This window comes from Echiichthys vipera, assembly GCF_963691815.1.
Source record: "Echiichthys vipera genome assembly, chromosome: 10".
NCBI classification, from domain to species: Eukaryota; Metazoa; Chordata; class Actinopteri; order Perciformes; family Trachinidae; genus Echiichthys; species Echiichthys vipera.
The window spans coordinates 32,643,447-32,667,446 of NC_139835.1; the positions used below are offsets into that span (position 1 = coordinate 32,643,447).

General features: G+C 53.5%; 1 protein-coding gene and 1 long non-coding RNA gene across 4 annotated transcripts in view; one reads left to right on the forward strand and one right to left on the reverse strand.

Annotated features, from left to right (window-relative positions):
• Positions 1 to 19,643, forward strand: part of rif1 (replication timing regulatory factor 1) — a 27,838-nt gene extending 8,195 nt beyond the window's left edge. Inside the window, exons 10-36 of one of the 3 annotated variants that reach the window (XM_083921260.1) lie at positions 26 to 164; positions 246 to 397; positions 559 to 670; positions 770 to 952; positions 1,047 to 1,157; positions 1,867 to 1,929; positions 3,037 to 3,140; positions 3,334 to 3,420; positions 3,624 to 3,697; positions 3,881 to 4,061; positions 4,167 to 4,274; positions 4,481 to 4,630; positions 5,042 to 5,141; positions 5,220 to 5,509; positions 5,589 to 5,791; positions 5,883 to 5,976; positions 6,057 to 6,188; positions 7,368 to 7,510; positions 7,586 to 7,675; positions 11,059 to 11,137; positions 12,361 to 15,165; positions 15,420 to 15,548; positions 15,662 to 15,748; positions 16,045 to 16,172; positions 16,252 to 16,402; positions 18,711 to 18,837; positions 19,139 to 19,643. In XM_083921260.1, coding sequence (XP_083777386.1) covers positions 26 to 164; positions 246 to 397; positions 559 to 670; positions 770 to 952; positions 1,047 to 1,157; positions 1,867 to 1,929; positions 3,037 to 3,140; positions 3,334 to 3,420; positions 3,624 to 3,697; positions 3,881 to 4,061; positions 4,167 to 4,274; positions 4,481 to 4,630; positions 5,042 to 5,141; positions 5,220 to 5,509; positions 5,589 to 5,791; positions 5,883 to 5,976; positions 6,057 to 6,188; positions 7,368 to 7,510; positions 7,586 to 7,675; positions 11,059 to 11,137; positions 12,361 to 15,165; positions 15,420 to 15,548; positions 15,662 to 15,748; positions 16,045 to 16,172; positions 16,252 to 16,402; positions 18,711 to 18,837; positions 19,139 to 19,404 — 6,288 coding nt within the window. In that variant the 3' untranslated portion in view covers positions 19,405 to 19,643. The remainder of the gene's footprint in view (positions 1 to 25; positions 165 to 245; positions 398 to 558; positions 671 to 769; positions 953 to 1,046; positions 1,158 to 1,866; positions 1,930 to 3,036; positions 3,141 to 3,333; positions 3,421 to 3,623; positions 3,698 to 3,880; positions 4,062 to 4,166; positions 4,275 to 4,480; positions 4,631 to 5,041; positions 5,142 to 5,219; positions 5,510 to 5,588; positions 5,792 to 5,882; positions 5,977 to 6,056; positions 6,189 to 7,367; positions 7,511 to 7,585; positions 7,676 to 11,058; positions 11,138 to 12,360; positions 15,166 to 15,419; positions 15,549 to 15,661; positions 15,749 to 16,044; positions 16,173 to 16,251; positions 16,403 to 18,710; positions 18,838 to 19,138) is intronic. The other 2 variants (XM_083921262.1, XM_083921261.1) reach the window with 2 other exon arrangements.
• Positions 16,939 to 18,047, reverse strand: LOC310953335. The gene is made up of 3 exons (XR_014593397.1): positions 17,977 to 18,047; positions 17,488 to 17,584; positions 16,939 to 17,213 (listed from the first exon to the last, which is right to left on the reverse strand). It is a non-coding gene; the product is annotated as an uncharacterized lncRNA (long non-coding RNA).
• Positions 19,644 to 24,000: the final 4,357 nt, after the last annotated feature.

Genomic DNA, 24,000 nt, shown 5'->3' on the forward strand with positions numbered 1-24,000 from the left:
GTGTGTGTGTGTGTGTGTGTCTCAGCTGCTGCACAGAGGCGGCCCCTTCATCAACTCTCTGCTGCACCTGGAGGAGCTGGGCTTCCGCAGCTCGTCTCCCACCATCAAGAAGATCGCCTACATCGCCTGGAAGAGCCTCATCGACAACTTCGCCCTGAACCCGGGTGAGTCTGCGTCTCTGAGCTGGTGTTGGTGTTTGCCTCTGACATCAGCTGACTCTCCCCCCCCCCCCCCCCCCCCTGCAGCCATCCTGTCCAGCGCCAAGCGGGTGAAGCTCCTGATGCAGCCGCTCGCCTCCATCAACGTGAAGACGGAGGCCCTGCTGCTCACCAAGGTGGAGGTGTGGTGGTACCTGGTGGTGCAGCTCGGGCCCAACCTGTCCTCCAACTTTGATCAGGTTTGACCCCCCCCCACACACACACACACACACACACACACACACACACACACACACACACACACACACACACACACACACACACACACACACACACACACACACACACTCTGTAGATGTGACTCGTGCTCTGCAGACTGAGACGCTGTTTGTCTCTCCAGGTCTCTGTTCCTCTGCTAAAGTGCACCATGGGATCAGACTCCTCTGTCCCCGTCACCCCGTCCAGAGCCGCCGGTCTGAACGGAGCCGTCACGTCTGACACGCCAAAGGCCGGTACGTTTACACCCCCACCCCCCCGGGCCTCTCCGTCCCCTCCAGTCCAGGGTGAGTGAGCACGTGGACGGAGGCGCTCACTGCTCTGTTTGCCTCCAGGTGCGGGCGCCGCGGGCTTCAACAGCCCCGCCAACAAGAGCTGGATGAGCCTGAACTCCAGCGTGCAGGTCGGCACCACCTTCCTCTCCATCCAGCTGCTCGGCCTGGAGATGCTGCTGCACTACTTCCTGGGCCCGGATGTCGTTTCCACGGCAGCGAAGAACAAGCTGGTGCTGAGTCTGGGTGAGCGTCGGAGCGGCTGCTGCTGCTGTGGGCGGAGCTTTGGCGTCCGTCTGCACCTGATGGAGTAACGCTGAGTCCCCTCTTGTGTTTCCAGAGCCCCTGAACCACCCGCTCCTCTCCGGCTCCTCCTCCTTCACCAAACACGCCGCCGTGCTCACCGCCAACGTCAGAGACGGGTTCATTAACGTCGGCAGAGACGCTCCAGGTAAGTGTGACGCCGCTGACCCTGACACGGCGTTCTGTTTGTGCCACAGCGACGGGAGCGTTGGAGCACAGCGTTTTATTTTACAGAGGAATCAAACGCTGTTATGTCACGATGTTGTGATAAACGTTGTGTCTCCGTGTATCCTGAGACATCAGCTGTTCGTGTGACTCGCCCTTCTCTAGTCCCGGTTAAAACACAACGCCGTTATTTGAATCAGTAACGAGTAACTAAGTCGATTTCTCCTCCCAGCGTTAAAGCGCCGCCACGTTTAGCCGCGGCGTGTTGCTGTAATTATGAGCTCATGAACATGACTGTTCTTCTTGTGAGGGGGCGGAGTCAACCGCAGACATGATGGTGATTGGCTGAGGGGGGGGGTACGATTTCATGGTGAGCCAATCAGACGGGGAGTTGGGTGGGTGTTGTGCTTGGTGACACACGCACACACAAACGCACGCACACACACACACACACACACACACACTCACACACAGGCATGTGAACTACAGCCTTTGGTGTCGCTGTCATTATATAATTTATTATTATTCTAAGTTCCAAAACATCTGTTATGTTATTTTTATTAATGCCGTTCACAGTAATTATGTGTTCAGTAGAACATGAGATCTGATCGGAGGCTGGTCTCATTAGAACGGTTTCTGTTAATAATATGATTAAATGATCAAACGACCTGAAACTCTTGTGTCCTCTGCAGATTCTCTGCTGTCCGTCATCTGGACCAGTCTCGTCCGCTCCGTCAACGTAACCATAGAGACGGGTGAGTTCTCCGCCTGCACTCGTCTGGGTCATGTGATCTGAAGAGCTCTACTGCACTGATAGACTTTCATATTAATGTGTATTTATGTTTAAGTTTGAGTGACTTCACAGAAGCTCTGCATGGATGATGTGATGAGTGTGATTGTATGTGTTATAGCGTAGTGACCCTGCTGCTGCGTTGTTGTTGTTGTGGTGTGTGGTATAATAGTGATCCTGCTGCTGTGATATGTTTGTGAGTGTGTGTGTGGTTGTGGCTGCTGCTCAGCGCGGCGTGGACCTCACAGTCGTGGTCCCCGCCTCGCAGCGCCACATAGAGCATTGTGATTGGGTGGTGGCTCCGTCGTTAGGGAGGAGGACCAGCGAGACCCCGTCCTCGCCTCCTGCCCGACCCACTCGCACGCTCACATCAGTTTAAGTCTGACGCTCGGATCCTCGAGGTCCGAGCACCTGAAGAGACGAACGTGCTGAGGGGCTCGACCCCGATGATGAGCCTCAGTCAGACCCCCGATGATGAGCCTCAGTCAGACCCCGATGATGAGCCTCAGTCAGACCCCCGATGATGAGCCTCAGTCAGACCCCCGATGATGAGCCTCAGTCAGACCCCCGATGATGAGCCTCAGTCAGACCCCCGATGATGAGCCTCAGTCAGACCCCCGATGATGAGCCTCAGTCAGACCCCCGATGATGAGCCTCAGTCAGACCCCGATGATGAGCCTCAGTCAGACCCCCGATGATGAGCCTCAGTCAGACCCCGATGATGAGCCTCAGTCAGACCCCGATGATGAGCCTCAGTCAGACCCCGATGATGAGCCTCAGTCAGACCCCCGATGATGAGCCTCAGTCAGACCCCCGATGATGAGCCTCAGTCAGACCCCCGATGATGAGCCTCAGTCAGACCCCGATGATGAGCCTCAGTCAGACCCCGATGATGAGCCTCAGTCAGACCCCCGATGATGAGCCTCAGTCAGACCCCCGATGATGAGCCTCAGTCAGACCCCGATGATGAGCCTCAGTCAGACCCCCGTCTGCTCTGATGATAAATACATATTTAATAATAATATAATTATAATAATGATACCGTGTGTGCGATGTGTGCTGTGCCTGTCAGCAGGCAGTAAGAAGGACCGGCAGGGCAGCGAGGTGCTGACACTGATGCTTCAAGCTCTGCAGAGCATCGTCGCCTCAGAAGCTCTGCCCGCGGACAAAGTCCTGGTAAGACCCGTCAGAACCGTCGCTGTGGCGCCCCATGGGCGCCGAGTGGCGAGGATTTAAGCCTGTTTCAGACGTGCACGCCCTCCTGTTCTGTGCCCCCCCCCCCCCCCCCCCCCGAGCCTTTGTGTTCTGTTCTCATGGAAACCTTCAACTTAAAGTTTAAAAGTGTTTTTAAACGATGACTCGTCCCCAGACTCTGCTGGAGGCCACGGTGAGCGGCGTCCCCCCCAGAGTCCTGGGCTCCGCCTCCTATCAGGTGGGAAAGATGGACGTGCTGAACGTGAGTTCCTTCCTCATCCTCCTCTTCCTCTCCTCTTCCTCCTCTTCCTCCTCCTCCTCCTCCTCATCATCCTCTTCTTCCTCTGCTTCGTCTACTCCTCCTCTCCTCCTCCTCCTCCTCCTCGCTCTTCCTCCTCTTCCTCGCTCGTCTCCGTGTTCGTCCTCTGGGTTCAGTGTTCATGAAGTTTGTGTTTGACTCCTCAGGGAACGCCCGCTCTGTTCCTCATCCTGCTCCTGTACAACAGCAGCGTGCTCAGCGCCTACATCCAGGACGAGAGGTGAGGGCGCCACAAATATATACACACACACGACAGGGCGCCACGATCACACACACACCGACAGGGCGCCACGAATACACACACACACCGACAGGGCGTCACGAATACACACACACCACATCTAATAACGTTAGATGTTGTTTTAAGCGTGTTGCGTCCGTCCGTCCGTCCGTGTGTGTGCAGGTTCTTCCAGTGCCTCCACACCCTGGTGGGCTGCGGCCTCTCCGGCCCCACGTCCCCTCTGGCGTTTGCCGAGGCGGTGCTGGGCGCCATCAGACGCAGCGCCGGCTCCGTGCAGAACAAGGAGCAGCTGTGGAGGATGTGGAGCGTGGTGGTCAGCCCGCTCACCGACACCATCACACAGGTGCCTCCGCCCGCCCCCGTCTCTTTACCCTTTCTCCTGTTTTATCGCTTCAGCTTCAGCCGCTCACCAGATCCAGCTGTAACCATGGTAACGTCTTTGTTTCAGTCTAACGAGGTGAACCAGGGCGACGCTCTGGAGCACGACTTCAGCGCCGTGCACTCGGCTCTGGTGTTCCCCATCACACACCTCCTGCAGGACGCACCGCTGCCGCAGGTGGGTTCACCTCCGTTTACCCGCGTGAGCGCCGTTCTGTGGCAGTCTGGTAGATGAACACGCCATAATGAACGCCAGAGCGGCTCCTCTTGTTTGTAATTTGTGCGTTCTGTAGGAAGCTCTCACAAAACTCAGTGACTTCCTGCGGTCCGTGTTCGATCCCCTGGAGCACAGAACAAACCACTCTGACCTGTGCTTTTGTTCAGGCCGCCCAGAAGTCGATGCTGTGTTCGTGGTCCAAACTGTACAAAGTGTTCGCCCGCTGCTCCGCTCTCGTGGTCACCGCCGAGGAGAACATCTGCTGCGAGGAGCTGTGTGCCAAGATGGCGGCTGCGCTGGACAGAGACGCCCTGAAGGTGAGCCGCTGAAACTACCTCACAGGGACGCTCTTCATGAGGTCACGGTTTGAATCCCTGTAGACCGTACGGCCTCAGACAGGGGCGCTCTTCATGAGGTAAAGGTTTGAATCCCTGTAGACCGTACGGCCTCAGACAGGGGCGCTCTTCATGAGGTAGAGGTTTGAATCCCTGTAGACCGTACGGCCTCAGACAGGGGCGCTCTTCATGAGGTCACGGTTTGAATCCCTGTAGACCGTACGGCCTCAGACAGGGGCGCTCTTCATGAGGTCACGGTTTGAATCCCTGTAGACCGTACGGCCTCAGACAGGGGCCACTGCAGAGATGGAGAAACAGAAACGGCTCCTGGACTCGTCTCTTCTTCTCTTATCTAACTATAAACTGAAATCCCTCTCTTTGCTGCTCTTCCAGGTTCCTTGGACGGTCAGCGCCGTCTCCAGTGTCCTGCAGGTGATGGTGGAGTGTGTGGACTTCTCTCCGTACACGCCTCAGTTCCAGCAGAAGCTCAAGTGTAAGGCCTCCTCCCCTGGTTTCCCTCCTCACAGGTGACTAAACGCAGGCTCTGATCCGCTGCCTCCTGTCCCCTCAGCTCCTCACACTCCTGTGAACTGGATGAAGAAGAGGAACAAGGTTCTGGGGAATCTGTCCACCTTCCAGTTCCTGCTGCTGCAGTGTCTGGAGGTCTTCCTGCAGGAGCCCGAGGCCTGCTCCGAGGCCACCGGCCTGGCTCTGGTGTCCGTGCTGTCGTCTCTCTTCACTAACTTCGCTCTGGCCAGCACCGTGAAGGAGGCGCTGACGTCTCTGGTCCCGCCCCTCGCCGTCTTCTGCAGCCGAGCAGCCGGCGAGCCGCCCAGCTTCTCCTCACAGCTGCTGGGGAAGGTGAGATCTCTGTTGCACGCTCACGCGGTCTTTAAGTGTTTCAGAGTGAAGTAACGTGTGTCTGCGTTTTCTCTGGCAGCTGGAGAAGCTGCTCTGCGAGGTCCTCGGCTGCCTGCAGAGCCGCTCCACTCTGGCGTTTGACGACGAGCTCCTGGCGCTGCTCTCTCCTCTGCTCTGTGCCGCGTTTCCTCACAAGAACAAGCAGCTGCGCTCCGCCACCGCCAGCTTCTGGAACGCCACCTTCGGCAACTCCGTCAGCCTCACGTACCCCGAGGAGATCAGGTGAGCGGCGCTGCGTTTGACTCCGTCCTGAGGTCAGAGAGAGACTTCACTGTGACGCCACCTCATCGATGTGTCCGCTCTCTCTCTGCAGACCGATCTTGAGCCAAGTGAAGCAGAAGACTCCGATCATCCTCCCCGGGTTTGAGCTTCTCTGTGTCTCTGATGAGCTCAGCGTCCAGGACTCGGTGAGTGTCTTTCTCCTGTCGGTGACGTGGGCTGCGTCCCCCCCCCCCTCTGTCCTCATAGTCTCTGTTTGTGTCTTCAGAGTGAGAGTTCACAGATGGAGACGAAGCTCAGCGGGATGCAGGTTTCATCTGTGGGGAAGAGAGACTCGCTGCTGGGGAGGTCTGCGGAGCTCCAGGACCGCGGCGCCACAAAGACCTCCAAGCCAGTGTCTGTAAGTTTAGCCTGAGACCAGAGCAAGAGGGGGGAGGGGGGGGTCAAGGTTTAACACTCGTGGTTTCTTTATTTGCTGATATTATCAGGGAGGAAAGTCCTGTCAGCACCATCACACACACACACACACACACACACACACACACACACACACACACACACACACACACACACACACACACACACACACACACACACACACACACACACACACACACACTCTCTCGGAGCGAAGTAAACGCATGTACCGTATTTCCCACACTATAAGGAGCATAGAACAGACGCTGCAGTCGAGGCTGGGGTCACGTTAAGGACCGCCTCTAAACTCATTGATGCTAAGTTAGCGTGCTAGCGCTGTTGCCTTCAGTGGAACAGTGATCGTACGGACTCTTCTTCTCGCTGCTCTCACTGTTGGAGTTTGTCCTCCAGCTGCAGCCGTCTCGCTCGGTTCCCTCTAAACTCTGTTTAGTCTTCTTTACTCGGCGCAGGTCGTCTTGTTGCTTCCTCCACTTCGGCACCATTGATTGGTTCATGTTCAACTCTCTGGCTGCTGCTCTATTCCCGTGTTCTGCTGCGTGACTAATGGCCTTGAGTGTAAACTCTGCGTCGTAAGCGTGTCTCTTAACAGGAGCCATTTTGGGCTCTTTACACAAACACACACATGGAAATGAAACGGCACGCTTCACGCAGTCGTATATCTCAACATGCACCGCGCGTTACTTCTTCTACGGGGGAAAATAGAGTCGGAGGCTGCTCACCGTAGTTGGAGACCTGTTGTGGCTCAATATTGGTCCATATATAAGGAGCACCGGGTTATAAGGAGCACTGAGACATGTGGAGGTTTTTAGATGCAGAACATACGTTAGTTAGACAACTGTGCGAACACACTCCAGGCTGTTACTGTTTTACTGTATAAATATGAACGTTTGAACAAAGGAAGTCACATTAGATGAGTCCAGCTCTCTGTGACCGTGTGGATCTGATCCGTGTTGAGAGCGAGCGTCAGAAACTGTTTCCTGTTCACAGATTTCTTTGCTCCAAACTCTTCATGAGACGTTTATCTGCTGCTGATCAGACAAAAATACAGTGAGCCGACATCAAAGTGTAAAGTTATTAAAGCAAATATCTAAAGATGAAAGTTTGGGTCAGTCAGAATAAACGCTTCTGTCCCCTGCTGCAGATGAAGCTGGACTTCGGTTCTCCCAAACCTCCTCGCAGGAACGTCCTGGAGGAAGAAGCCTCCATCGACTTTGTGTTCATCCCTCCGGAGACGAAGGAGCGAGTTCTGACGGAGCACCAGAAGGAGGTGAAGCGGACCAAGAGGTCAGTGTGGCTGCGTCTGTGGAGCTCCTTTAAAGTGTCGCTGGTGCAGAGCTGATGTTTGTCTTTGGTGCTCAGGGTCGACATTCCTGCCATGTACAACAACCTGGACGCGTCTCTGGACACCACGGTGTTCACGCAGTACACGCAGAGCCAGGAGGAGTCTCAGTGAGTCCTGCTCCCACACTCCACCTGCTCCCACACTCCACCTCAGCCTGCTCCCACACTCCACCTCAGCCTGCTCCCACACTCCACCTCAGCCTGCTCCCACACTCCACCTCATCCTGCTCCCACACTCCACCTCAGCCTGCTCCCACACTCCACCTCAGCCTGCTCCCACACTCCACCTCAGCCTGCTCCCACACTCCACCTCATCCTGCTCCCACACTCCACCTCATCCTGCTCCCACACTCCACCTGCTCCCACACTCCACCTCAGCCTGCTCCCACACTCCACCTCATCCTGCTCCCACACTCCACCTCAGCCTGCTCCCTCACTCCACCTCAGCCTGCTCCCTCACTCCACCTCAGCCTGCTCCCACATTCCACCTGCTCCCACACTCCACCTCAGCCTGCTCCCACACTCCACCTCAGCCTGCTCCCACACTCCACCTCATCCTGCTCCCACACTCCACCTCAGCCTGCTCCCACACTCCACCTCAGCCTGCTCCCACACTCCACCTGAGCCTGCTCCCACACTCCACCTCAGCCTGCTCCCACACTCCACCTGAGCCTGCTCCCACACTCCACCTCATCCTGCTCCCACACTCCACCTCATCCTGCTCCCACACTCCACCTCATCCTGCTCCCACACTCCACCTCATCCTGCTCCCACACTCCACCTCAGCCTGCTCCCACACTCCACCTCATCCTGCTCCCACACTCCACCTCATCCTGCTCCCACACTCCACCTGCTCCCACACTCCACCTCAGCCTGCTCCCACACTCCACCTCATCCTGCTCCCACACTCCACCTCAGCCTGCTCCCACACTCCACCTGAGCCTGCTCCCACACTCCACCTCAGCCTGCTCCCACACTCCACCTCATCCTGCTCCCACACTCCACCTCATCCTGCTCCCACACGCCACCTCATCCTGCTCCCACACTCCACCTGCTCCTGCTCCCACACTCCACCTGCTCCTGCTCCCACACTCCACCTCAGCCTGCTCCCACACGCCACCTCATCCTGCTCCCACACGCCACCTCATCCTGCTCCCACACGCCACCTCATCCTGCTCCCACACTCCACCTCAGCCTGCTCCCACACTCCACCTCAGCCTGCTCCCACACTCCACCTCAGCCTGCTCCCACACTCCACCTCAGCCTGCTCCCACACTCCACCTCAGCCTGCTCCCACACTCCACCTCAGCCTGCTCCCACACGCCACCTCATCCTGCTCCCACACTCCACCTCAGCCTGCTCCCACACTCCACCTCAGCCTGCTCCCACACTCCACCTCATCCTGCTCCCACACTCCACCTCATCCTGCTCCCACACTCCACCTCAGCCTGCTCCCACACTCCACCTGCTCCCACACTCCACCTCAGCCTGCTCCCACACTCCACCTCAGCCTGCTCCCACACTCCACCTCAGCCTGCTCCCACACTCCACCTCAGCCTGCTCCCACACTCCACCTCAGCCTGCTCCCACACTCCACCTCAGCCTGCTCCCACACTCCACCTCATCCTGCTCCCACACTCCACCTCAGCCTGCTCCCACACTCCACCTCAGCCTGCTCCCACACTCCACCTCATCCTGCTCCCACACTCCACCTCAGCCTGCTCCCACACTCCACCTCATCCTGCTCCCACACTCCACCTGAGCCTGCTCCCACACTCCACCTCAGCCTGCTCCCACACTCCACCTCAGCCTGCTCCCACACTCCACCTCAGCCTGCTCCCACACTCCACCTCAGCCTGCTCCCACACTCCACCTCAGCCTGCTCCCACACTCCACCTCAGCCTGCTCCCACACTCCACCTCATCCTGCTCCCTCACTCCACCTCAGCCTGCTCCCACACTCCACCTCAGCCTGCTCCCACACTCCACCTCATCCTGCTCCCTCACTCCACCTCATCCTGCTCCCTCACTCCACCTCAGCCTGCTCCCACACTCCACCTCATCCTGCTCCCACACTCCACCTCATCCTGCTCCCACACTCCACCTCATCCTGCTCCCACACTCCACCTCATCCTGCTCCCACACTCCACCTCATCCTGCTCCCACACTCCACCTCATCCTGCTCCCACACTCCACCTCATCCTGCTCCCACACTCCACCTCATCCTGCTCCCACACTCCACCTCATCCTGCTCCACACTCCACCTCAGCCTGCTCCCACACTCCACCTCAGCCTGCTCCCACACTCCACCTCATCCTGCTCCCACACTCCACCTCATCCTGCTCCCACACTCCACCTCATCCTGCTCCACACTCCACCTCAGCCTGCTCCCACACTCCACCTCATCCTGCTCCACACTCCACCTCAGCCTGCTCCCACACTCCACCTCATCCTGCTCCCTCACTCCACCTCAGCCTGCTCCCACACTCCACCTCAGCCTGCTCCCACACTCCACCTCATCCTGCTCCCACACTCCACCTCATCCTGCTCCCACACTCCACCTCATCCTGCTCCCACACTCCACCTCATCCTGCTCCCACACTCCACCTCATCCTGCTCCCACACTCCACCTCAGCCTGCTCCCACACTCCACCTCATCCTGCTCCCACACTCCACCTCATCCTGCTCCCACACTCCACCTCATCCTGCTCCCACACTCCACCTCATCCTGCTCCCACACTCCACCTCATCCTGCTCCCACACTCCACCTCATCCTGCTCCCACACTCCACCTCATCCTGCTCCCACACTCCACCTCATCCTGCTCCCACACTCCACCTCAGCCTGCTCCCACACTCCACCTCATCCTGCTCCCACACTCCACCTGCTCCTGCTCCCACACTCCACCTCATCCTGCTCCCACACTCCACCTCATCCTGCTCCCACACTCCACCTCATCCTGCTCCCTCACTCCACCTGCTCCTGCTCCCACACTCCACCTCAGCCTGCTCCCTCACTCCACCTCAGCCTGCTCCCACACTCCACCTCAGCCTGCTCCCACACTCCACCTGAGCCTGCTCCCACACTCCACCTGAGCCTGCTCCCACACTCCACCTCATCCTGCTCCCTCACTCCACCTCAGCCTGCTCCCACACTCCACCTCAGCCTGCTCCCACACTCCACCTCAGGCTGCTGCCACACTCCACCTCAGCCTGCTCCCACACTCCACCTCAGGCTGCTGCCACACTCCACCTCAGCCTGCTCCCACACTCCACCTCAGGCTGCTCCCACACTCCACCTCATCCTGCTCCCACACTCCACCTCAGGCTGCTCCCACACTCCACCTCATCCTGCTCCCACACTCCACCTCAGCCTGCTCCCACACTCCACCTCAGCCTGCTCCCACACTCCACCTCAGCCTGCTCCCTCACTCCACCTGAGCCTGCTCTCATAAACACACAGCATTCATGAAAGACGCTGTTTTCTCCCACAGAGACAAACTGGCAGCTGAGCGAGCTGACGAGGTCCCTGCAGAGGTCCCTGCAGAGGTCCCTGCAGAGGCTCCAGGAGAGGTAATGAAACACACAAGCTGTTACTTACACAACTTTAATCAGCTGCAGAAGCTCTCACTTGTTCTCACAGCGCAGGAACGTTACTGTTGATTTAAACGGCTCTTTCTCTCAGATTCAGGTCCTTTTTAAATAGTTGCGGTTAAAAGAGCCCCGGAACATTCTGAACACGGGGTTTGAGTCCGATTAAGACTTAAAAACGTCACCAAACGTCTTCAAAGGCAGGAACTTTCCCCAGGACGAGGAAACCTGTGAGCCGGTCGCTGAGTTTAGGCTGCTCCCGTTCAGAGGGCGACACACACGACGGTGCAGTGACTTTCAGGGTTTACAGGGACGACAGTTGCTGATCGGTCAAACACACACGATGCAGCAGCTTCAACTTTTCAACCACCTGTTTAAAAAAAACAAACGTCGGAAGTCGTTGAGTAACGATTTAAGACGACAACATCTTCTTCGGATGAAGTTAAAGTGAAGTCAGGTTTTGTCTGCTGACTTCCTGACTCGTTTTGAAAGAGAGAGCGTGTTCGCACTGAGCTGCAGAGACGAGCGTGCTGAGCTGCGACCTTCGGTGATCGAGAGACACACACACACACACACACACACACACACACACACACACACACACACACACACACACACACACACACACACACACACACACACACAGAGCAGTGTGATTATACCTTTTCTGGCCTGTTGAGCTTCAACAACACATTTATTGAGGTTTGGCGTTCTTGTTTAAATAATTCCTCATTTTAACTAAATGATGAGCTGTTCTGTCCAACGTGACACTTCACACACACGGTAAATAGAAAAGGGAGCGGGTCGTACGCTGAGAGTGAGACGGTGAGGAGACGCATCACACCACAGCAGCAGCAGAGGAAACTGAGCTTTAGGCAGCGTTTGGCAAAAGACCACTGCATTTGGCAGAAAATGCACAAACTGATTCAGATCTGATCAGAAAGGTGCTTTTATTTTTGTTTTTACAAAGGGAAATACTTTGGTTGCATTGTTCAGTAACTGACTGAAGGTAAATAGTTAAAATTAAATGGATAAAAACGTGATAAAATCGTGATTGTATGTTTAAAACTACTTGTGGGTCTTTAGAGCGCTCTGAGAACCCAGAACACAAAGGACTGAAGGGACTTCCTGGACCGTGGTCGCAGGACTAAAGCCTCTGTTGTCCTTTGCAGACAGATTCAGCTTTTGCCTTTGGTTTCTTTCAGGTTCCTCAGGACGCTGTGGAAACAGAGGACGTCACTGGTGTTGTAACAGAAGAGACTCAAGACTACGCCAGTCCAAAGGCTCCAGAGGACACTCCAGAAAACCCCGAGCAGGAAGAGGCGATCCCTGAGTCAGCAGATGTTTCAGTGGAGGACGAAGCCAAGAGCGATGACGCAGCAGAAGACCTGGACGTGCAGTCTAAAGACGGCACCAGTCCGGACGTCTCTGGTACTTCAGATTTGGTCTCGGGGACGCCCCAGAAGCCCAACAGTCGTCGTCAGTCCTTTATCACCCTGGAGACGTACGCTGAGGGAAAACCCGCCAGCCCCAGCACATTCACAGGTCCCCTCATAAAGACCTCCAACAGCCAGGAACGCTCCAAGTCCAACAGGAAGTCATCCTCTCGGGCTTCCCGGGCATCCACTGGACCTGACTCTCAGGAGTCCTCCCAGAAAGAAGAAACGAACTCACCGTATCCTGTAAGCAACGCGCTTGAGTCCCCTGTAAGACCGAAAGACTCTGGGATAAAAAGTGGACCGGTGAAGCTGATTGACAGACTGCCCAGTGACCCGACAGAGGACGAAGACGTCATCCCCGACACCCAAACTGAAGTGGAGGACAAGGAGGGGACACAAATAGTTTCCCCCAGCCAGGACCTGGAAGAGAAATCCAAGTCTGTGAAAAGGAGGCGATCTGGAGAGGAACCTAAGAGTGATTCTCCAACGTCGAGCCGGCCGAACACAAGAGGTCAACAGGCCGCCCAGGAGGGAAGCGACAGAGACCGGAGACTGAGGACCAGGGCTCAGAGGGAGAAGAGCGAGTCCAGCCAAACCGGCTCTCAGGGCAGAGCACACAAGAAGATCAGACTCTACAGGGATTCAGACAACTTCCTGGATAAACCTGAACCCAGAAGGAGACGCACCAGAGAGTTTGAGGCCAGCCAGTCTGACTCGCAGTCCGATTACGAAAGCCAGTCCCAGGGTCGACAAAGACGGCGGAGCAAAACATCACTGGACACCACGGAGGAGGGTGGGTCCAAGAAAAAGGTTTCGCCTGACAAAGGAGAGTCCAGCCAAACTGCTGCTAATGAGGTGGAGCTTGAAGAACAGACCGAGAAGGACGACGAGCGGGAGAAAGAGTCTGAAATCATCCCTCCTTCCCCTCAAACGGGCACATCCCAAGAGTCGGAGGGTGTAGAACAGGCTGAGAAAGATGGTGATCAGGTACAAGACACTCAAATGGTCCCTGCTTCTTCTCAAACTGGGGACCAACCCCCGGAGGGTGAACTCACAGAAAAGACCAACAAGGAAAATACAGATTCTCAGATAAACACTTCTTTAACAAGCGCAACAAAAGAGTCTGTGAATGAATCTGAGGTCAAGGACAAACTCAAGAGCAGCGCCGGCACAGATGAGGACCTCAGTCAGGAGGACTCTCAAGGGATCACACCCTCATCCTCCGATAGCCAGTCTCTGCGTAGATCCAGAAGAAGCAAGGTGTTATCGGACGCTGCAGAGTCTCAGGATAACAGTGAAAATAAGGATTCATCAGAAAAGCCCCGTGGGCCCGGTCGGCCCAGGAGGAGCAAGGTCCACGAGGAGCCGTCCAAGTCCAGACCCGACTCCACCCCAGAGAGTTCTCAGTCATTAGATACTTCAGGATCAACAGAGTCCTCACAGGGCAGGGGCAGGTACTCCAGACGAAAGTCCTCTCCAGCGTTGGTGCCCAGCGTAGAGACATCCGGGTCTGAATCCTCAGACGCCAAAGAAAATCCCCCGGTGCCCAGAAAGAGAGGGAGGCCTCGGAGATCTCTGCCAAGTCCTCTCACCCTGGCACCTGCAGAAAGTCAAAGAAAAGACGTCATAGTTAAGGATGATTCTGATGCTCCTCAAAAGGTAGATTCAAAAACCACAGAGGCAGAAAACGATTCGCAGGGTTCAGAATCTCTTGAGGTTCCTGGGGACGCTGAGGAGCAACGTGCCGCAGAATCACCGATGGAGGTGGAGGTGGAGGTGGAGGTCGACGCTGCTGTAGAGAAACCTGAGGCCGATGACTTAGAGGACGACTCGCTCAGTGGGTCGCCTCAAAAACAGCAAACGCAAAAGGAGTCGGACATTGGAAACCCCTCTTCACAGGAGAGTGGCTCTGGGGATCTTCCACCTGCTGAAGAGCTCGAATCAGCTGCGATCAGAACCGAGCCGACGCAGGAAGAGGTACCTGCTGATGAGGCGACAGAGAGGCGGCAGGGCATCGAGTCTTCAGAGGACGCCGTCGAAGAAGGGACTGAATCTGGGGACGGTGCTGCACAAAAACAGGATGATTCAGATCTAGACCACCAAGAGCTTCCTGCTGAAGACCGCCCCAGCACCTGTGCACCTGAGAGTCCTCGTGTCCCAGACGAGAGTTCAAAGGAACAGGAACCGTCGTCCTCCGACAACGAAGGTGAATCAACAAACCAGCACATGGAGGCCAACGACATCGGCCCTCTGCAGGAGTGCGATCCAGACGGCAGCACCCAGACTTTGGAGCATCACGATGGAGATCAAACCGCCGACGATGACGCCGCCGCTCTGGCTGATGTTTGCGACGCTTCAGTGCCGTCAGAATCAAGAGAAGAAGAGGTTTTCCTGGACTCTCCGGCCAAACAGAAGGACCTGGAGGCTTTGATCGGGGCAGAGGTCGGACAGAGCCCCAGCGGCGGTCGGACCAGAGGAACGTGGTCCCCTTCAGCCTCGCCGTCGACCAGTATCCTGAAGAAGGGCCTGAAGAGACCGCAGGAAGAGGACAGCCCCTCGCCCTTCGCCAAAGTAAGTGACAAAGTCTGGAAACTGTCAAAATTTACAAATTCATACAAATGTATAAATACAAGTTCCTCTCAAACAGACTTTCTCTCAAAATCTAAAGGTTCTGTCCTCTGGTCCAGTTTAAACCGGTTCCGTCCTCTGGTCCTGTTTAAACGGCTCTGGTCCTCTGGTCCAGTTTAAACCGGTTCTGTCCTCCGGCCCAGTTTAAATCGGTTCAGTACACGAGTCCCTCTATAACAGTCTGTATTTGTTTGCAGTCCAGACGCGTGTCTTTTGCGAATCCGATCCAGCACCAGGAGGTGGCGGACGACATCGACCGGCGCAGCTCTGCCGTCAGGAGCAGCTCCCCCAGGAGGTCCAAAGGGAGCGGCATCCCGCAGCCCAAGGTATGAACCAGCCTCCGTGTGTCTGATCCACATGAACCAGAGGTTTTCTTTAGCCCATGATCCGCTCTGATCCGCTCTGACCCGACCCGATGCCCCTCTGCCCCGTGTTCTAGTACGTCACGACTCCGACCAAGGGGATGGTGATCCTGAGCCCCAGGAATCTGCACAGCCCGGGTTACAAGAGCTCCAAGAAGTGCCTGGTACGCACACGGAGGAGAGACCAACCTCCAGGGGCACTGCTTCTGTCTGGGGGGGGGGGGTGTTAATGTTTATACAGTACACTCACGACCAACGTGCTTCAAAGTCAATAAAACACTGAGTCTATAAAAAAACCTCCAGGTAACTCCTGCATCTGCCACCAGGTGGAGACAGGAAGCAGCTTTATTATCTGAATAATTCTTTCTTTAATCTTTATTATTTTGATGCAGCTTTAATATTGAACATATATCGTATTAGTGTCGGTTCCCAGTCTGAGGTCGTGTAACTCCCGCTGCAGATTTCTGAGATGATCCAGGAGCCCCGCCTCGGCCCCAGCCCCGGCCCCTCAGACTGCATCTACCCGGCCCTGGTGGGCTGCTCCGCCCCCGTGGAGGCGGTGCTGCCTCAGATCTCCTCCAACATGTGGTGAGTGTGCAGCCCTGTGGGGGGGGGGGGGGTCATGGTCTGACGGGGTGCAGGTGTGACTGACCCGGTTCTCTCACAGGTGTCGGGGGTTCGGGCAGCTGGTTCGAGCCCGAAACATCAGGACTGTGGGCGACCTCAGCGCTCTGAGTCCCAGCGAGGTCAAGACTCTGCCCATCCGCTCGCCCAAGATCTCCAACGTGAAGAAGGCGCTGCGGTCCTACGAGCAGCAGGTGAGTGGATTATAATCTGAGCAGCAGGGCCCAGTATTTCAAACGTGATCTGACAGGATTATCCTGGTCGGATTGGATTAAATCTAGATCTGATCTGAAAACTGGGTATTTCAACACAGATCAGGAGAATCCTGATCCTGAAGATCAGGGTTTCAGCTCTGGTAATCCAATCCTCCCCTGAATCCAGATAAAAGGCTGATTTGGGTATTTCAAAAGTTAAGTCAGATATCTGGATCAACTTGATACCAAAATTTCAGGATCATTTGAATCCCACCTCAGAGGTGGATTTGACTTGGATTGACAAACTCTCAGCGCATACTTCTCCTAGATATTGTTACTCAAGATGTTTGTTACACTTAAGTGTTAGTGTTGTACTTCTAACAAGTAATTTAAGTAATATCAAAAAATGTAAAGCATAGTAAAATTTTTGACCACACTGTAAAACTGCTGTAAATAAAATTACAATTATTTCTCAAATTCTAGTTCACCAAACATTGTAACTTGCATGTACCAAAACAGAGAAAGACAAAGGAATGCAGGGTCCAAACAAAGTTTTATTCCAACAAAAAATAATGTGACCACTGAGGACCATGCTATTTCAAATGTCAAGCTGTTTCTCTAACAGCTTGATTGTTAATTCTGTCTCTTTTTGCTGAAGCAGCGTCAGCTTAATTTGCCGTTTGGCCAGTTCAGTCTGTTTGACTGCCCTTTCGGTCTCCATTTTGAGGAGCCTCTCATAGGCTTCCTCATCCCCGGCATGCCTCTTCCGTCGCCGTCGCTCTGGCGCTGGCTCTGGCTCTCGCCCCCGTGCCTGATGTGGTAGATAGATAAGTTTATTGGTCACATGCAAAGCTAAAACCAAGGTTTAAAAACAGTGTAGTGAAATGCAAAAAAAAACAAGCTCTCACCAATGTTGGAGAGGAATTAGGATGAAGAAATGTTTCTAATTGTGTCACTGACCAATACCATGAAAGTAATGCCACTACAAATTTAAGCAGTTTCAAGCACTTTATTCAAACTCCAATTACTTGAAAGTCTTAAATGTATCAATACAATTAAAGCATTTAAGGATTTCCAGCACTCACCCTGTTGTAGCTGAGTGGTCCATGGCTGTGAGTGGACTCTGAAGGTAGAAGGTGTATGAGTATCTTAATCCACAATCCCAAATTGTGTTTATGTAGCCTACACAAAAACATGATATCATCACCAGCATTAGGCTACTGTAGCATTCTGAACCTTCTGAACAAACCTTGTAGTTAATACTCAAACTGTGTTGCGTTGTGTTTTCTAAGCACTGAGCAGGTCTGTACACAATGCAGCCTGCTTATACTGTAAATCTGCCGTGTTGCAAATGACGTGACGCTAATGATAGCCGCTAATGATAGCCCGCTAGCTGCTTAACACACAAGTCAATGGAGCCGCGTTAGCTCCCGTTAGCACGGCCGCGTCTCAATTAGAGATCGCCACGGCCTGCTTTTAATAAGGTGACAATTCAAATAGTTGGCTTGCATGATGTGTTGGTTGCCGTTCGTATGGTATTAAAACCGCTACACAATAGACGACGGTTAACTTACACTTTTGACGTGAAAGTCGGCTCTCTGCTACTCCTTTCATGAAGTAGTCCACCATGTTTCAGATCCCGGAGGCGGAGACTTGAGATTGGGAAATCCGTATCCGGCCAGGTAGAGATCACAGTGATCCGATCTGCCTGTGTTTTGAAATACTCAGATAAAGTCAGCAGGATCACCGTGATCCATGACTGAGAAAAGGAGGATTTCATTATCCGGATTATTCTGATCCAGATTACAAATTTTGAAATACTGGGCCCTGGTGAGCAGATTATAATCTCAGCAGATTATAACCTGAGCAGCAGGTGAGCAGATTATAACCTGAGCAGCAGGTGAGCAGATTATAATCTCAGCAGCAGGTGAGCAGATTATAACCTGAGCGGCAGGTGAGCAGATTATAATCTGAGCAGCAGGTGAGCAGATTATAACCTGAGCCGCAGGTGAGCAGATTATAACCTGAGCAGCAGGTGAGCAGATTATAATCTGAGCAGCAGGTGAGTGGATTATAATCTGAGCAGCAGGTGAGCAGATTATAACCTGAGCAGCAGGTGAGCAGATTATAACCTGAGCAGCAGGTGAGCAGATTATAACCTGAGCAGCAGGTGAGCAGATTATAACCTGAGCAGCAGGTGAGCAGATTATAACCTGAGCAGCAGGTGAGCAGATTATAACCTGAGCAGCAGCATAAACCCGTGATGACGTCACTTTTACCGGCGTGTGTTTGAACACTTGTGTTGCAGCGTAAAGGACGCGGCGGCGATGAGCTCAAGAGTCTGGACGACCTGGAGATGGCGGCGTCTGGACTGGAGGACGCCGCTGCTGCAGGACAGAGGGACGAGGACGACAAGACCTCCGCAGAGACTCTGGGTGAGAACGCAGGGCGCCGCTGCGTCGCTCCGGCACGGAAAACATGCAACGCCGTGTTTTTAAAGTCTGGCGTTGGTTTGACCCTGATGTGGCGTCTGACTCTGAGCGTCTGACCCCACAGACGGGTTCACGGTTCAACGCCGGTGTGATTCTCTCAATGTTACGACTTTTTTGTCCCAATCTTTGACTTTGTGTCTGACGGCGTTCACGTGACTGGTGTGGTTCACGTGTCTGACGGCGTTCACGTGTCGTGGTGCGTCTTCGTTTGTAAACGGCGTGTTTGTTTTGTGTTTGTTTGCAGCGACGGCGCTGGTGGACGAGCCGGTTCCTGCCGACGTGGGACCAGAACACGACGGCCCCGGGAACGAGACGCCCGACACGCCGGCGGCGCCCGGGGGGCGGCGCCCTGAGGCGGCGCTGCTGTCAGAGGTGGAGGCGCTGAGCTGCAGCATGAGTCCCGCTGAACTCGGGCGCTGCTCGCCACAGCAGCTCGCTCACGTGCACGAGCAGCTGGGAGGACTGATGAGGCGCGTGGTGGTGGAGCTGCAGACGCGCCTCGGCCCCTGAACACGCCCGGGCGCCACACGCCACCTGACTCTCTCTGCTTCAGGCGTTTTTAAACGAAGGTCAGCACTTTTTAACCTGCTGCTGGAGCCGCTCGAGCCTCCAGTTTTAAGACGAAGCGTTTTTACTGAGAAGTGTTTTTAATGTTTTAGTCGTCGCTTCAATAAAGACTGAAGAAAGTTCCGGTTCCACTTTTGTACATAAACTTTTATCCCATGAGTCCGAGGAGGCGGCGCCCTGTTTTTGTCCCGTAGATGCAAACGTCTTTGTTTCTAACGCTTCAATAAAAATGTATCTGTCGAGTGTTTGACGGGAACTCGTCACATGATCCTGAAATAAAGAAATCCAGAGAAACTCTTCGTCTGTTTGTCATTAAAGGTCCGAGAGTCGGGAACGTTTCACCTCCGGGGAGTTCTTTAGATCCTGTTCGATTATTCATGTCTGAGCAGCTGATCTGCTTTGATTCTTCGTGATTGAGCAGCTGATCTGGTTTGATTCTTCGTGTCTGAGCAGCTGATCTGGTTCGATTCTTAGTGTCTGAGCAGCTGATCTGGTTCGATTCTTCATGTCTGAGCAGCTGATCTGGTTCGATTCTTAGTGTCTGAGCAGCTGATCTGGTTCGATTCTTCATGTCTGAGCAGCTGATCTGGTTCGATTCTTCGTGTCTGATCTGGTTTGATTCTTTATGTCTGAGCGGCTGATCTGGTTGGATTCCTCGTCTGAGCAGCTGATCTGGTTCGATTCTTCGTGTCTGAGCAGCTGATCTGGTTCGTGTCTGAGCAGCTGATCTGGTTCGATTCCTCGTGTCTGAGCAGCTGATCTGGTTCGATTCTTTATGTCTGAGCAGCTGATCTGGTTTGATTCTTCATGTCTGAGCAGCTGATCTGGTTCGATTCCTCGTGTCTGAGCAGCTGATCTGGTTCGATTCCTCGTGTCTGAGCAGCTGATCTGGTTCGATTCTTCGTGTCTGAGCAGCTGATCTGGTTCGATTCCTCGTGTCTGAGCAGCTGATCTGGTTCGATTCTTCGTGTCTGAGCATCTGGTTCGATTCTTCGTGTCTGAGCAGCTGATCTGGTTCGATTCCTCGTGTCTGAGCAGCTGATCTGGTTCGATTCTTCGTGTCTGAGCATCTGGTTTGATTCTTCATGTCTGAGCAGCTGATCTGGTTCGATTCTTCGTGTCTGAGCAGCTGATCTGGTTCGATTCTTCGTGTCTGAGCAGCTGATCTGGTTCGATTCTTCGTGTCTGAGCATCTGGTTCGATTCTTCGTGTCTGAGCAGCTGATCTGGTTTGATTCTTCATGTCTGAGCAGCTGATCTGGTTTGATTCTTCGTGTCTGAGCAGCTGATCTGGTTTGATTCTTCATGTCTGAGCAGCTGATCTGGTTCGATTCTTCGTGTCTGAGCAGCTGATCTGGTTCGATTCTTCGTGTCTGAGCAGCTGATCTGGTTTGATTATTCGTGTCTGAGCGGCTGATCTGGTTCGATTCTTCGTGTCTGAGCAGCTGATCTGGTTCGATTCTTCATGTCTGAGCAGCTGATCTGGTTTGATTCTTCGTGTCTGAGCAGCTGATCTGGTTTGATTCTTCATGTCTGAGCAGCTGATCTGCTTTGATTCTTCGTGATTGAGCAGCTGATCTGGTTCGATTCTTCGTGTCTGAGCAGCTGATCTGGTTCGATTCTTCGTGTCTGAGCAGCTGATCTGGTTCGATTCTTAGTGTCTGAGCAGCTGATCTGGTTCGATTCTTCATGTCTGAGCAGCTGATCTGGTTCGATTCTTAGTGTCTGAGCATCTGATCTGGTTCGATTCTTTGTGTCTGAGCAGCTGATCTGGTTCGATTCTTCGTGTCTGATCTGGTTTGATTCTTTATGTCTGAGCGGCTGATCTGGTTGGATTCCTCGTGTCTGAGCAGCTGATCTGGTTCGATTCTTCGTGTCTGAGCAGCTGATCTGGTTCGATTCTTCGTGTCTGAGCAGCTGATCTGGTTCGTGTCTGAGCAGCTGATCTGGTTCGATTCCTCGTGTCTGAGCAGCTGATCTGGTTCGATTCTTTATGTCTGAGCAGCTGATCTGGTTCGATTCCTCATGTCTGAGCAGCTGATCTGGTTCGATTCCTCGTGTCTGAGCAGCTGATCTGGTTCGATTCCTCGTGTCTGAGCAGCTGATCTGGTTCGATTCTTCGTGTCTGAGCAGCTGATCTGGTTCGATTCTTCGTGTCTGAGCAGCTGATCTGGTTCGATTCTTCGTGTCTGAGCATCTGGTTCGATTCTTCGTGTCTGAGCAGCTGATCTGGTTTGATTCTTCATGTCTGAGCAGCTGATCTGGTTCGATTCTTCGTGTCTGAGCAGCTGATCTGGTTCGATTCTTCGTGTCTGAGCAGCTGATCTGGTTCGATTCTTCGTGTCTGAGCATCTGGTTCGATTCTTCGTGTCTGAGCAGCTGATCTGGTTTGATTCTTCATGTCTGAGCAGCTGATCTGGTTCGATTTCTTCATGTCTGAGCAGCTGATCTGGTTTGATTCTTCGTGTCTGAGCAGCTGATCTGGTTTGATTCTTCATGTCTGAGCAGCTGATCTGGTTCGATTCTTCATGTCTGAGCAGCTGATCTGGTTCGATTCTTCATGTCTGAGCAGCTGATCTGGTTTGATTCTTCGTGTCTGAGCAGCTGATCTGGTTTGATTCTTCATGTCTGAGCAGCTGATCTGGTTCGATTCTTCATGTCTGAGCAGCTGATCTGGTTCGATTCTTTATGTCTGAGCAGCTGATCTGGTTCGATTCTTCATGTCTGAGCAGCTGATCTGGTTTGATTCTTCGTGTCTGAGCAGCTGATCTGGTTCGATTCTTCGTGTCTGAGCAGCTGATCTGGTTTGATTCTTCGTGTCTGAGCGGCTGATCTGCTTTGATTCTTCGTGTCTGAGCAGCTGATCTGGTTTGATTCCTCGTGTCTGAGCGGCTGATCTGGTTAGATTCTTCGTGTCTGAGCATCTGGTTAGATTCTTCATGTCTGAGCAGCTGATCTGGTTTGATTCCTCATGTCTGAGCAGCTGATCTGGTTCGATTCTTCATGTCTGAGCGGCTGATCTGGTTAGATTCTTCGTGTCTGAGCATCTGGTTCGATTCTTCATGTCTGAGCAGCTGATCTGGTTCGATTCTTCATGTCTGAGCATCTGATCTGCTTTGATTCTTCGTGTCTGAGCAGCTGATCTGGTTCGATTCTTCATGTCTGAGCAGCTGATCTGGTTTGATTCTTCATGTCTGAGCAGCTGATCTGGTTCGATTCTTCTTGTCTGAGCAGCTGATCTGGTTCGATTCTTCGTGTCTGAGCAGCTGATCTGGTTCGATTCTTCGTGTCTGAGCATCTGGTTCGATTCTTCGTGTCTGAGCAGCTGATCTGGTTTGATTCTTCATGTCTGAGCAGCTGATCTGGTTCGATTCTTCATGTCTGAGCAGCTGATCTGGTTTGATTCTTCGTGTCTGAGCAGCTGATCTGGTTTGATTCTTCATGTCTGAGCAGCTGATCTGGTTCGATTCTTCATGTCTGAGCAGCTGATCTGGTTTGATTCTTCGTGTCTGAGCAGCTGATCTGGTTTGATTCTTCATGTCTGAGCAGCTGATCTGGTTCGATTCTTCGTGTCTGAGCAGCTGATCTGGTTCGATTCTTCGTGTCTGAGCATCTGGTTCGATTCTTCATGTCTGAGCAGCTGATCTGGTTCGTTTCTTCGTGTCTGAGCAGCTGATCTGGTTCGATTTGTCGTGTCTGAGCAGCTGATCTGGTTCGATTCGTCGTGTCTGAGCAGCAGATCTGGTTTGATTCTTCGTGTCTGAGCAGCTGATCTGGTTCGATTCGTCGTGTCTGAGCAGCAGATCTGGTTTGATTCTTCATGTCTGAGCAGCTGATCTGGTTTGATTCTTCATGTCTGAGCAGCTGATCTGGTTCGATTCTTCATGTCTGAGCATCTGATCTGCTTTGATTCTTCGTGTCTGAGCAGCTGATCTGGTTCGATTCTTCATGTCTGAGCAGCTGATCTGGTTTGATTCTTCATGTCTGAGCAGCTGATGTGGATCGATTCTTCATGTCTGAGCAGCTGATGTGGATCGATTCTTCGTGTCTGAGCAGCTGATCTGGTTCGATTCTTCGTGTCTGAGCAGCTGATCTGGTTCGATTCTTCATGTCTGAGCGGCTGATCTGGTTCGATTCTTCGTGTCTGAGCAGCTGATCTGGTTTGATTCCTCGTGTCTGAGCAGCTGATCTGGTTTGATTCTTCATGTCTGAGCATCTGGTTCGATTCTTCATGTCTGAGCAGCTGATCTGGTTCGATTCTTCATGTCTGAGCAGCTGATCTGGTTTGATTCTTCGTGTCTGAGCAGCTGATCTGGTTTGATTCTTCGTGTCTGAGCAGCTGATCTGGTTTGATTCTTCGTGTCTGAGCAGCTGATCTGGTTTGATTCTTCGTGTCTGAGCGGCTGATCTGGTTCGATTCTTCGTGTCTGAGCGGCTGATCTGGTTTGATTCTTCGTGTCTGAGCAGCTGATCTGGTTCGATTCTTCGTGTCTGAGCAGCTGATCTGGTTTGATTCTTCGTGTCTGAGCAGCTGATCTGG